The following is a 13406-nucleotide window of genomic DNA, read 5'->3' as shown; positions in this document are numbered from 1 at the left end:
AGTTCTGGCTGCCAAGGAAGTCCCTCCAGTGCCTTCTACAGCCACGCCTTCACTAGAGAGGGAAAGGCTGTTTGGGGAATAGCGTCAGTGGAAGACACCCATCCCATGCCTGAGCCCTTACGAGAAGCCAACCACAGTGCTAAGAGCTTCACGTGAATACTTTTTTTTTTGCTGTACGCGGGCCTCTCACTGTTGTGGCCTCGCCCGTTGCGGAGCACAGGCTCCGGACGCGCAGGCTCAGCAGCCATGGCTCACGGGCCCAGCCGCTCCGCGGCATGTGGGATCCTCCCAGACCGGGGCACGAACCCGTGTCCCCTGCATCGGCAGGCGGACTCTCAACCACTGCGCCACCAGGGAAGCCCCATGTGAATACTTTTAAGCTCTCACAAATCCTCAAGTCGATCTATATCATTCATGCCGTGAGTGACCCCCAGACCTATTAAAACTAGACTGGCCTGTGTCCAGGTACAAAGACAAACAGCTCCCTCGACTGGTCATGGGAAAACCCAGGGCTTTTCTGTGGCTCAAGATCTTCCGTGGTGGCCTCACAGGCTGGACAGACGGTCTCTGTAGGAACTCTTCTGAGGAGTCCTCGGTGATGGATCCTATCCAGGCTGGCCAGTGCAATGTTAAAACAAAGAAACAAACAAGAGTTGCCAAACCAGACAACATTTCAAATGACAATTTAATTAAATACAAACAAGGAAAAAAGGCACCACAGCCCATTCAAGTATTTTGCATAGATATACAAATATTGTAAACAATTAATAGGTGGACGAGAGAAAAGAGGATCTGTTTTCTGTGAACAATCTCCCAAATAAAAAGAAAATTCACATTGCCCTGGATCCCAGACGCACACGTACATACACACAGTGGATGCATGGAAGGGTGACTTTGGGGGCACTTGGCTTGGATTCTGCAGAACCTCTCCTTTGCACGGTTCCCTAAGGATGGGTGGAGCACCTTTCCAGTTGGCATACTCTTGACTTTCTTGCATGTCCAGCAGAGCTGTTACATACACATTTAACGCCATCACTGACTTTAGAACTGGTCCCCAATTTAAAACGCGCAAGTTTTCCATACCCTCAGCCAAATAAGAACAAATTCTGACATAGGTAAGGGGAGGCTTTGTTCAAAAGGATTATTGCAAGAGATGGCGAGGGGCCATGGCCACAGGGGGATGGGGCTATGACAGTACTGTAAGGTCTACAGTGAGACCCTAAGATCTGCGAACCTCTCAGAGCTGGGGCAGAAAGGAGCTTTTCTTTCATAGGGAGAAGTCAATAAGGCTAAAAAGAACCCACGGCAAGCAGGCAGTTACCACTGGAGCCTGGTGCCTGGGCTAAAACTCCCACTGAGACAGGGAGAGGGTGCAATCCCCCTTGATGTCCCTTGAGGTTTACATTTCAGAGATGCCTCCTAGGCTCTTAAGGAAAACACACCTACCAAAAAAAAAAAAAACCAAATGAACAAACAAAAAAACACACCTAGGGTTGAAAAACTGGCAGGGGGCTAAGTTAGCTTCTAAAAAGATTTACATAGTCTCCATCTGAACAGAAGGCTGGTTAAGTCACTCCACCAAGCCTCAGTTAGGCTCCCCTCCTATGCCCCAGACCCTGAGCATGGACTCACCCTTGGCCAGAGCCAGCATACAGCCCCTCCCCCAAAGGCTGACCACAGAGATGGTCCCTGAATGTGGTTTTTTCCAGCCATGCTCACTCCTTCCTATAAAAGGCCCCTTCCGTCTGAGCTGTGGGATGCTCACAGATCTTGTAGCCGCTCAGCTCACCTGAGCATTCTCCTAATGCAACTGCCCCCTGCCCCTATCGCAACACTCCCTTCCCCAGTCTTGCAGTAATCCTTGAGAATAAAGTGCCTCTTTCCCTAAGTCCATGTTGGCTTCCGTCACCTCAAAGCAGCACATGGACACAGGAGGGGAAGAACGGGCTATGACAGCCAGGCTTGCTCCTGGGCAGACTCCCCGCCGGCCTGCCAGAACACAGCCAGGAGTCAAACAGTAAATAGAACCGGCTGCTGAAAGTCTTACCAAATTTAGAAAATTCAACCATTTTCCAGTTCACAGTACAATGTTTATGGGATGGAGGTGGTATTAAAAAAACTGAAAACAAAAACGGAAACAAACAGGAAAGCAACAATCCAGGTCTCTTTCTGGTATGGTTCCAGGGAGGGTGGATTTCAGGTTCAAAAGGCTCATGCAGCCAGTGGCTGGGGCATTTTCACTTCAGAGCCTTCAACCTCCTGACGTTGGGGAGAAAAGCCACAGGAATGTCAGTGAGGCAGGGGGTTGAGTTTAAGGGTGATTTCAGTGGAGAGGTGTTTTCACCATTAATTTTCTGGGGCCCAGCCTCGAGGCCTGGGGCGTCTCGAGTAGCACACTTACATGGAAGGCCGTCCCCTGACCTCATGAGGCAGCAAGGATGGTGGACATCGGCTGTGGGGAGCAACCAGGGCCCTTGTCGGCAAGACAGGGGTGTGAACATCACCAATAACACAACCTGACTACCTGAGGAAAGAGAACTTCATTTTCCTGAGCTCTTTCTAAATCTATCCCAAGTGCCCCCCCGCAGGTGCACAGCCTGAATATCCCACTTGTCTACAAACCCAAGAATATCTAGTGAGCACCTATTGTATACAGAGAACGATAAGGGGGCCCCGGGGTAGTGGTTGGGAGTGAAAACTCAAGCCTCTTCCTTGCACTGAGGTTTTCAAGAGCAAACGTCTGTTCACTGCAGGAGGCGGGGAGGCCCCAAGCTGCCCGGCACCTTTCTGGGGTGGGAGACCATCCCAGAGAACATCTCCGGTGGTTCTCTGAAAATCCTCCCAGCTAGCAGAGCACCACACAGCCCCCATTCCCTGCTGCGGGGAGGACAGGACCAGAGGAAAGAACACAAGGAAGAGGATGAGAAAATGTCTGGCTGGTCCCGGCACAGACTCTGTTCCGTCAAGGCTGCTGGCTGCTGCTTCTCTAGGGATCTCTAGAGACAGGTCTGCTCTCTGCTCAGAAGACAACGGCCCTGCCTCAAGCCAGTGACCAGGTCTGGAGACAGGCTGGGGCTCCCAGGATGTCCACTCTCCTCCCTGCACCCACCACTGTCCCTGAGGACCTTACTCAGATTCAGGTCAGGGAGTAAAAGGAAGACCCACACTCTGCTGAGGTCACCACACACCATGGAAAGTAAAGCTACGACCCCACAGCCATGGCCCGAGTCTACCCGGGTCAACACTCTTGAGAACCAACATAGGAGATCCCGTGGCCAACCTGCAGGCAGGACCCTGACTTGCAGGTCACAGCACCAAGTCCCAGGAAGTCGGGACTGCTGGGGATTCACTCTTCACAGCACCACACATTAGGCGGGTCCCAGCGGAGAAGGAGAACTCAGAAGCGTGAGGCACTTGGAAAATGCAGAAGAGAAAACAAGGAGCACTCAAGAACAGTGGCGAGCGGAGTCGAAACCTTTGGCTTGACGGCTCAGAGGGGGCCGGGGCTGTGCTCCCCCTGCTGTCTACACTGCCTGCAAATAGTACCTGTCTGAGTCAGAGTGACCCTTGGGAGTAAGGGGATGCGGGGGCTTTGGTGGGGGGAGGGGGGCGGCGTGAGGAGGGAACTTGACGTGTTCACATATGGCCACGGAGCCAGGAGCTGTGACCTCAACCAAGCCCTGGCTGGAGTGACCCCTCCTGATCGGTAAAGCTAAAAGGGACAGTAAGTGCCCAGCCTCTGTCCAGCCTGGGACCTCTGAGGAAGATGGAAGCAAAGGAAAGCTCTCATGCGTACCCTCCTCCATAGGACGTGGATGGATGGCTTCTCCAAGCTGAGTCCTGGCCTCAAGGGCTAAACAGACTTTTCCCAGCTGGGCTTGCCAGCTCGGACAGCCTGCACCAGCTCGACTGTCACCTCTGGGGTGAGGGGCCAGCTGAAGGGCGGATAGGGGACGAGCAGCCATTCAACCTCTTCGGCTCTGCCCTCCCTACCTGGGGCTGAATATTGCACAAAACAACACTTGGATGCCGTTGATGGTAGGCACTCTGGGCCTCTGTGGAAGCCGAGGTGGCACTGAGTCAAGGAGGAGATTTTTCAGAGATGCAGTCGTTCCAGGAGGAGGGGAGGGGGGTGGGGGGGCTCAGAGGTGGCCAGGCATGCTTCCTCCAGATTCCGTGGCCACGGCTCCTCTGTGGTGTTCAGAGTCCTCACAGGAAGGGAGAAGCGCCTTCAGACGGGTCTAGATTTTCGAGCTAGCCATCCCCACAGCCCTCTGTGACCTGTATTCAGGAAACTGCAGGGAAAAAAGAGAGGGAGAGAGACATCAGCTCCGTGCTATCAGTGGGGAGCTGTCCTCTGGCTTGTGACAGGTGGGCATGAGTGGCAGACTGTCACCTGAGAAGAAGGATTTCCGCAGAAGTCTGTCCACATGTCTGCTCGTCCAGACCATCAACTCTGCAGTAAGAGGCATGGTGGCAGCCCCCAACCCCCAGCTGACAAGCCATTCCCCTCCCCGCTCCCAGCAAAGCTGCAGCTCAGTCTGCAGTTCCCAGGGCCTTGTAGGAACACAGGGCAGTGAGCTAGCTTCCTCACCTGCTCCCCTCTGCCCCAACTCCCAGGACTAAGACTAAGTCCCAGGACTACGTCCCAGGGAAGATGTATTAAGAGGGGCCATTTGTGCACAGCCTACCGTAGGCCAGCGGTTAATGTAAATTAACTGCCTTGACCTTCACAGTAACCCGATGGGGTTGGCTATTTCTGCTTCGTAAAACCTCTTTCTAGATAAGGAAACGGAGACTCAAGAGAGTGATTTGCTCAGGGCCGCTCAGCTCAGCTCAGCTCAGCTCAGCTCAGCTCAGCTCAGCTCATCAGTTGCAGACCCAGGTTTGAAGCTACCATAGCTCAGCCTCCTAAACATCACCTTTCACAGGAAACCAAAAAAGGGGGTGTGCAAGGGTCTCACCAATTTAAGGGACAGTCATGCAGGCACCAAGAAATGCTAAGCTTCTGTCCTTTGCTTTTGTTCTGGAAGTTCAGCACTACATCAAGAAGCATGAACTGGTCTGTTTTCTCAACTCTTATTTTTGTCCCCTGGATCCCTCTGCCCCAGCTTCCACCTCGAGTGTTTCTGAAGACTCACCTTTGGGGTAAGCACAGCCAGGGGCCGGGTCTGCTGAGGTCTAGAGGCAGGGGGCCACAGAATGGAGACACCACCTGGCCTGGGGAGATTCTTGCGGCCTGGCACCGGGTTAGCCGGGAGTGCCTTCTGGGGCGGCCGAGGCCTGGAGAAATCCTGGAGAGAAAGCCACAAGCCTCACTCAAAGGCCAGAGGGGCCTGTTCGAAAGAAAATGTTCTCAATATTTTACAGGTCAAAAGCAGATGAGAAAAGGGATATACTATTTTAAAAGAATGGTCCCTCCGGAGCCTGTGCTCCGCAATAGGAGAGGCCACAACAGTGAGAGGCCCGCGTACCGCAAATAAATAAATAAATAAAAATAAAAAATAAAAAGAATGGTCCCATTTAAAAAGAAATTGTGTGCATACATGTTTACATGCTCAGGAAAAAGCCTTTTTGGAGAGCAATTTAGCAGTATCTATTAAGATTACAAATGATCATTCTCTGACCTAATACATAATTTCATTCCCTCTGAGAACTATTTGCACAGGTGCACAAAAATGAAATTGCAAGGATGTTCCTTGCAGCACTGTATGTGACAGCTAAAATAAACTATAAATAACTAAAATTTCCATCAACAGACAAATTACTAAAATTATACAGTGATATATAAAGCAGCATTTCAAAAGAAGGAAGTAGGTTGATACGTGCTGAGGTGGAAAGATGGTCAAGAGTCATGGCAAGCTGCAGTACAAGCTATACAGGATAGTTTAGAGAAAATAAGTCACCCCACTACCCCCCACCAATGTAAATGCAGAGGTATAGAGGAAAGTCAGGAAGGATGAAGACCAAATTGATAACAGAGGTCAGAGGTTCAGAGTGGGCTGTGCATAGGGAGAGGGGTCGTCCAAGTGAACATTCAGTTTTTTTAACAAAGCATATATGTGTATTACTTGTGCAAATAAAAATAAAAATTGTAAAAAGAAGAAATCATATTTTCCGTATTGTTTGTCTATGGGTGGCACAGTCTTTCCTTTGTGCTTTTACATTACCTTCATGTTTTGCCCCCTTCTCAATAAGGCCTTCCCTGATGACCTTATTTAAAACTATAACACCCCCAAACACAACAATACACAATCAACAGGATGCAGCAAAAGCAGCCTAAGAGAGAAGTTCATAGCAATACAGGCCTTCCTCAAAAAACAAGGAAAATCTCAAATAAACAACCTAACCTACCACCTAAAAGAATTAGAAAAAGCAGAACAAACAAAACCTAAAGTCAGCAGAAGGAAGATCAGAGAGGAAATAAATAAAATAGAGATTTAAAAAAATAGAAAAAAAAATCAATAAAACCAAGAGCTGGTTTTCTGAAAGGATAAATAAAATCGACAAACCTCTGGTCAGGCTCACCAAGAAGAAGGAAGAGGACCCAAATAAAATAAGAAATGAAAGAGAAGAAATAACTACTAACACTGCAGAAATACAAAAAATCATAAGAGAATACTATGAACCATTACATGCCAACGAATTGGACAACCTAGAAGAAATGGACAAGTTTTTAGAAACACACAGCCCACCGTAACTGAATCAAGAAGAAACAGATAATTTGAACAGAATGATCACTAGAAGTGAAGTGGAATCTGTTAAAAAAAAACAAAACAAAACAAAATAAAACTCCCTGCAAACCAAAGGGAGTGGCTTCCAGGATGGCTTCACTGAGGAATTCTACCAAACATACAAAGAAGAGCTTACACCAATCCTTCTCAAACACTTCCAAAAGACTGAAGTGGAGGGAACACTCCCTAAGTCATGCTATGAAGCCACCATCACGCTGATACTAAAACTAGACAAAGACACTAACAAAAAAGAAAACTACAGACCAATATCTTTGATGAATATAGATGCAAAAATCCTCAACAAAATATTAGCAGACTGAATCCAACGACATATAAAAAAGACCATATACCACGACCAAGTTGGATTCATCCTAGGGTCACAAGAATGGTTCAACATATGCAACTCAATCAATGGGAAACACCACATCAACAAAAGACAAAACTCACATGATCATCTCAACAGATGCAGAAAGAGCATTTGATAAAATTCAACATCAACTCATAATAAAAACTCTCACCAAAGTGGGTATAGACAGAACATATCTCAGCATAATAAAGGATATTTATGACAAACTCACAGCCAACATAATACTCAACAATGAAAAGCTGAAAGCCTTCCTGCTAAAATGTGGAACAAGAAAAGGATGCCCATTCTCATCACTTCTATTCAACATAGTATTGGAAGTCCTAGACAAAGCAATCAGACAAGAAAAAGAAATAAAAGGAAATTGGAAAGGAAGAGGTAAAATTGTCATTATATGCAGATGACATACTATATAAAGAAAACCCTAAAGACTCACACAAAAACTACTACAACTGGGACTTCCCTGGCAGTCCAGTGGTTAAGACTCCATGCTTCCAATGCAGGGGGTGTGGGTTTGATCCCTGGTCAGGTAACTAAGATCCCACATTCTGTGCAGCACAGCCAAAAAAAAAAAAAACTACTAAAACTGATAAATGAATTCAGCAAGGTAGCAGGATACAAGATTAACATACAGAAATCTGTTGCATTTCTTTACACTAATAATAAAATTATCAGAAAGAGAAGTAAAAATACAATCCCTTTAAAAATTGTATCCAAAATAAAAATACTTAGGAATAAATCTGACGAAGGAAGTGAAAGACTGATATGCTGAGAATTATAAAAAACATTGGCAAAGGAAACTGAAGATAATTCAAAGAAATGGAAAGATGCTCTTGGATTGGAAGAATTAATATTGTTAAAATGGCCATACTAACCAGAGCAATCTACAGATTTAATGCAACCCCTATTGAATTACCCATGACATTTTTCACAGAACTAGGGCAAATAATCATAAAATTTATATGGAACCACAAAAGACCCAGAGTTGCCAAACGATCCTGAGGAAAAAGAACAAAGCTGGAGGCATAACCCTCCCAGACTTCAGACAGTACTACAAAGCTACAGTTATCAAACAGTGTGTTATTGGCACAAAAGCAGACATATGGATCAATGGGACAGAATAGAGAGCCCAGAAATAAACCCACACACCTATGGTCAATTAATCTCAACAAAGGAGGCCAAAATATACAATGGAGAAAAGACAGTCTCTTCAGCAAGTGGTGTTGGAAAGCTGGACAGCCACATGTAAATCAATAGTTAGAACACTCTCTCACGCCATACACAAAAATAAATTCGAAATGTCTTAAAGTCTTAAATATAAGACATGACACCATAACACTCCTAAAAGAGAACATAAGCAAAACATTCTTTGACATAAATCGTAGCAATGTTTTCTTAGGTTACTCTCCTAAGGCAAAAGAAATAAAAGTAAAAATAAACAAATGGGGCCTAATCAAACTTACAAGCTTTTGCACAGCAAACGAAACCATAAACAAAATGAAAAGACACCTATGAAATGGGAGAAAATATCTGCAAATAATGTGACTGACAAGGGCTTAATTCCCCAAATATACAAACAAACAGCTCAATATCAAAAAACAAACAACCCAATCAAAAAAATGGCAGAAGACCTAAATAGACATTTCTGCAAAGAAGACATACAGACAGCCAAAAAGCACATGAAAAGATGCTCAACATCGCTAATTATTAGAGGAACGCAAATCAAAACTACAATGAAGTATCATCTCACACCAGCCAGTATGGCCATCTTCAAAAAGTCTGCAAACAATAAATGCTGGAGAGGGTGTGTAGAAGAGGGAACTCTCCTATACTGTGGGTGAGAATGTAAATTGGTGCAGCCACTATGGAAAACAGTATGGAGGTTCCTGAAAAAGCTAAAAATAGAGCTACCGTATGATCCAGCAATCCCACTCCTGAGCATACACCCAGAGTTTTATGGTGTCATGTCTTAATTCAAAAAGATACACGCACCCCAATGTTCATAGTCGCACTATTTACAATAGCCAAGACATGGAAGCAACCTAAGTGTCCATTGATAGATGAATGGATAAAGAAAATGTGGTACATATATACAAGCGAATGTGCCATTTGCAGCAACATGGATGGACCCAGAGATTATCACACTAAGTGAAGTAAGTCAGACAGAGAAAGACGACTATCACATGATACCACTTATATGTGTGGAATCTAAAAAATGATACAAATGAACTTATTTACAAAACAGAAACAGACTCACAGACTTAGAAAACAAACTTATGGTTACCAAAGGGGAAGAGGCAGGAGGGATAAATTAGGAGCTTGGAATTAATAGATACACACTATCTATATATAAAAGAGATAAACAACAAGGACCTACTCTATAGCACAGAGAACTACATTCAGTATCTTGTAATAACCTATAACAGAAAGAATGTGAAAGAGAATATATATATATATATATATATATATATATATATCTGAATCATTTTCCTACACACCAGAATCTAACACAACACTGTAAACCAGCTATACTTCAATTTTTAAAAATTGCAACACTCCCCCAGTCAGCATTCCCAGACCCCTTTATCCTAATCTACTTTTTCTTTTTTGGTATATATCACTTATCCCATTCCACCATACTATACAACTTACTTATTTTTTATTTTCTGCCTCTCCATCCCCCACTATATAAGAAACAGGGGCAGGGGTCCTTTTCTGTTTGATTCAGTGACACAGCTCAAGCTTTAGAACAGTGCCTACTATACAGTAAGCACTCAACACGTATTAGCTGAAAAAATAATAAAACTCTGCACCTGTCAAAAAAATTTAAATAACTATATTTATTCTGTGATCCAAAAAAAATTTTAAGGGGCAAAGAATGGATCTCATGCCACCACCCACAGATCCCCAAGCTGGTGGGGTGCAAGAGAGAAGCTGATTCCACAGGTGAGAGTTCCAGTGCCTACTGTCCTGGATCGCTCCCCTTCCTGAGAAGGTCACTAGCAAGCATAAAAATGGCTCAAAGGCAAGCACGGGGAGAGAATGGGAGTAAATCAGAGATCTTCTGAAAGCAGCTTCTCAGCCAGCAGAAAAGTGAGAGCAGAAATGAAAAAGAGCAGCAGATTCTCATGACCAAAGCGCCCCGTTGTCCAGCGCCATCCCTTCCCGGAAGGACAATGCGATCCCACACGCTTCCAGCCCAGAAAGCTGTCAAATCAGTGGCTGCTGGAGGCCAGGACAGAGACCTTCTGGGGGAAGCAATAGCTGGGGGCAGATGTCAGGATGCCGTGGGGAAATGCTGTGCTCCCTTGGCTGCTTTCTGTGACAAACGAACAATCTGTGTGTGTGCAAGTGCACACGCAGGGCGGGTGATCTGGGCAGAAGCCTCATCAGCATGGCAACACTGGGCCTCCCAGAGCAGGGTCATGCCACTGGCCACGTCTGCTTTGACCCAGCTCGGCTCTACCAGGGGCCTCACCCAGCACTGTTTTCTAGAGGCAGAAACTGTCCTTGAACCGCTCTGGCCCACTGCTCCTGTCCTCAGCGGGTGGCACCTCCATCAGTCAAGCTGCACAAACCAGACACTGGGCAGTTGTGTGTGTGGGGGGGGTGGTTGGGGGGGCGGGTTGTCATCCCCTCCCAACCCTCATCAGCAACTGTTCCCCTGTCTTTTCTCTTCTACACATCCCTCATCAGCTTCACCCCATCACCACTGTCACCCCCCCTGCTCCAAGCTACCATCACCTCTCCTCTGGACGCTGTTTAAACTTGTAACCCCTGCACCCAGTCTCATCCCTCGGATCACAATGCCGCTACCGTGAGCCTTTCATTCTTTAAAACTAATTTTTTAATTAAAGTATAATATACATAAAAAGAAATGAGTCATACAAGCAGATGAATCATCAGAGTGAACACACCTATGTAATCCTCACCCAGGTCAAACAATGGAAGATTAATAGTCTTAGAAGCATCTCTGGGCACCCACCCAGGCACTGTGCCTCCCTCTTGCCTAAATGTAGCCCAAAGTGAGATCCCTGTAGATGGCAAATCTGTAGGGAAATTTCCCTGTAGATGGAAATCCCTGTAGATGTCACCCATGCTCCACCACTGCCCTGTTCCCATCAAATGCAGACCAAATTCCTAGTCCGTGCCTGTGGCACAGTCTGGCTTCCCCTGGCTCTCCAGCCTTTCGTCATAGCTCCATGGGCCCCAGGCAAAGGGGCCTTGAAGTTCCTTCCATCTGTGGGCTCTCTCCATCACAAAGCTTCCCTACCATCAGGTCCCTGGTCCAAGAACCTCTCCACCCCTCACAGCCTGCTCACCCCGCAGGTCTCAGCTCAAATGTCACCTCCTCACGGAAGCCTTCCCAGATTTCCCAGGCTAAGTCAAGTCCCCCATAACTCTCTTTGTAAGAATGCTGAACCTCTCCTTCATAGCACTTACCACTACTGTCACTACATGTATACCAGTCTCGTCCCCAGCAAGCTGTGAGCTCTGTGAGGCGGAGATGGCATCTGCTTTGCTAACCACTGCCTAGTACAGAGTAGAAGTTCATACACATTTGTAGACAGAATAGAAGAGGTTACGAAGCTTCACTCTCCACCTCTCCAGAGTGGTCCATGTCACCAAGCTAGGAGGTGGTGGAGCTGAGATCTGGAGAGCGTGAATTCCCCCAGGGCAAATGGTATCTCAGCTCTGGGCTCCAGGGCCTAAGCCAGGACCTGACCCACAGGGTGGTGAAGGGTTTGGAGTCAGCCCTGGGTGCAAGTCCTGGCTACTCCACTTACAAACCGCCACCTTGGGGTAGCCCCTTCAACTCCATGAGACACAACTACTCAACACTGAAAATGAGGGCAGCAGAAACTCTCTTCTTGGAATGGTTCTGAGGAAGGGGGCGGCGCCCCAATTTAATCCCCGCCGCCTGCTCAGAGAAGCTGCCTCCCACTCCCCACCCTTGAGAAACCCCCATCTGGGCCCGGGCCCAGCAGAAGCCGTGCTTGGCATGTGTTTTGGGATAACTTCCACCGGCCAGGTGGCCCTCTGAGCTCTGGATTCCTGCCAGCAGCCACCAGGGAAAGTGGGAGTCAGGGCAGGACATGGAGCCTCCAGGCTTCCCATCCCCCCAGCTGGAGTCCACTGCCCCTGGAGACCCCTCCCCCAACCTACTGCACGGCACCTTGGGGTGAGGCTGACACCATCTCCACTGAACAGGCCTCCAGTGTGGGTTTTTTAGGACCAGTGGTTTCAATGGACTGCTCCCTCCTCCTACACCTCTGTTCTTCCCACACCCCTGTCTGCATGTGGCTGCTTTCTCCCCTCTTCCTCCCTTTCTCTCCTCTTTCCTTCTGTTATGGGCTGAACTGTGCCCTGCCAAAATTCATACGTTTCCGCTCTAACCCCCAGTACCTCAGAATGTGACTGTATTTGGAGACAGGGCCTTTAAAGAGATGACTATGTTGAAATGAGGCCGTTAGAGTGGGCCCTAATCCGGTCTGACAGGCGTCCTTATAAGAGGAAATGTAGACACAGAGAGACATCAGGGTGCACGTACACAAAGGAAGGACCATATGAGGACACGGCAGAATGCAGTCATCTGCAAACCAAGGAGACAGGCCTCAGAAGAAACCAAGCCTACTGGACTTCCAGCCTCCAGAACCATCAGAAGATAACTTCCTGTTGTTTACACCACCCGGTCTGTGCTGTTTTGGCCGCCCAAGGAGGCTAATGCACCCTCCGTCTCCTCGTCCCTCCTCTACTCCTCTTGCTCTTTTCCCTTTCTCCTTCCCTCTTCTCTCCCTGTCAGTCTTTCCTTTCCCTTTCTGCATGGAATTTTCTATCCCCCCACTGCCCCAGATGAGAAAAGTGGGATAGTAGCAGCTTCGCATCATCAGAGAACCAAAACTGATGCTCTCGGCTCTGCTAAACCATGACACTGCCATGTCCCAGGGACCCCCCCAAGACCCGGAGCCAACCACAGTCCTTAGGGGCAGAGACAGCCTGGGCCCCATGGAGCCCTCTGGACCATGCCCAAGAACAGCAGTCCCAGGAGGAAAATGGGCAAGTCCCCTACCCCACCCGAGGGGCTCCACACCAAAAAACACAGGCCACTCTGGAAGGCACCACGCCTGGCCACCGTCCTGGAAACATCTGTGTCTGTGCTACAGGAACTTCTGCCAGAAGGTAGAGCTGGAGCCATCAGACACACCGGGTGAACAGACTGCTGGGCAGGCAGCTCTGCTTCCAAAGAACACCAGTGGTGGGGGGATAGCCCAGCCCCTACTCAGCCCTCCCAGAGGCCCGGCCCCTTG

General features: G+C 47.6%; 2 protein-coding genes across 3 annotated transcripts in view; both read right to left on the bottom strand.

Moving 5' to 3' along the window:
* MED7 (mediator complex subunit 7) overlaps positions 1-13406 on the bottom strand; it is a 358603-nt gene that overhangs the window by 283530 nt on the left and 61667 nt on the right. The gene's annotated exons all lie outside the window — the stretch shown is intronic.
* ADAM19 (ADAM metallopeptidase domain 19) overlaps positions 668-13406 on the bottom strand; it is an 88778-nt gene continuing 76039 nt past the window's right edge. The window contains exons 22-23 of one of the 2 annotated variants that reach the window (XM_033407916.2): positions 5142-5294; positions 668-4295 (exon numbers count right to left, since the gene is read on the bottom strand). In XM_033407916.2, coding sequence (XP_033263807.1) covers positions 4242-4295; positions 5142-5294 — 207 coding nt within the window. In that variant the 3' untranslated portion in view covers positions 668-4241. Of the gene's footprint in view, positions 4296-4850; positions 5295-13406 lie in introns of those variants that run through there. The other variant, XM_033407915.2, reaches the window with a different exon arrangement.

This window comes from Orcinus orca, chromosome 3 (assembly GCF_937001465.1).
Source record: "Orcinus orca chromosome 3, mOrcOrc1.1, whole genome shotgun sequence".
Classification (NCBI taxonomy): domain Eukaryota; kingdom Metazoa; phylum Chordata; class Mammalia; order Artiodactyla; family Delphinidae; genus Orcinus; species Orcinus orca.
The sequence above is the reverse complement of the archived record's forward strand: the minus strand, read 5'-3'. Positions and strand labels throughout refer to the sequence as shown.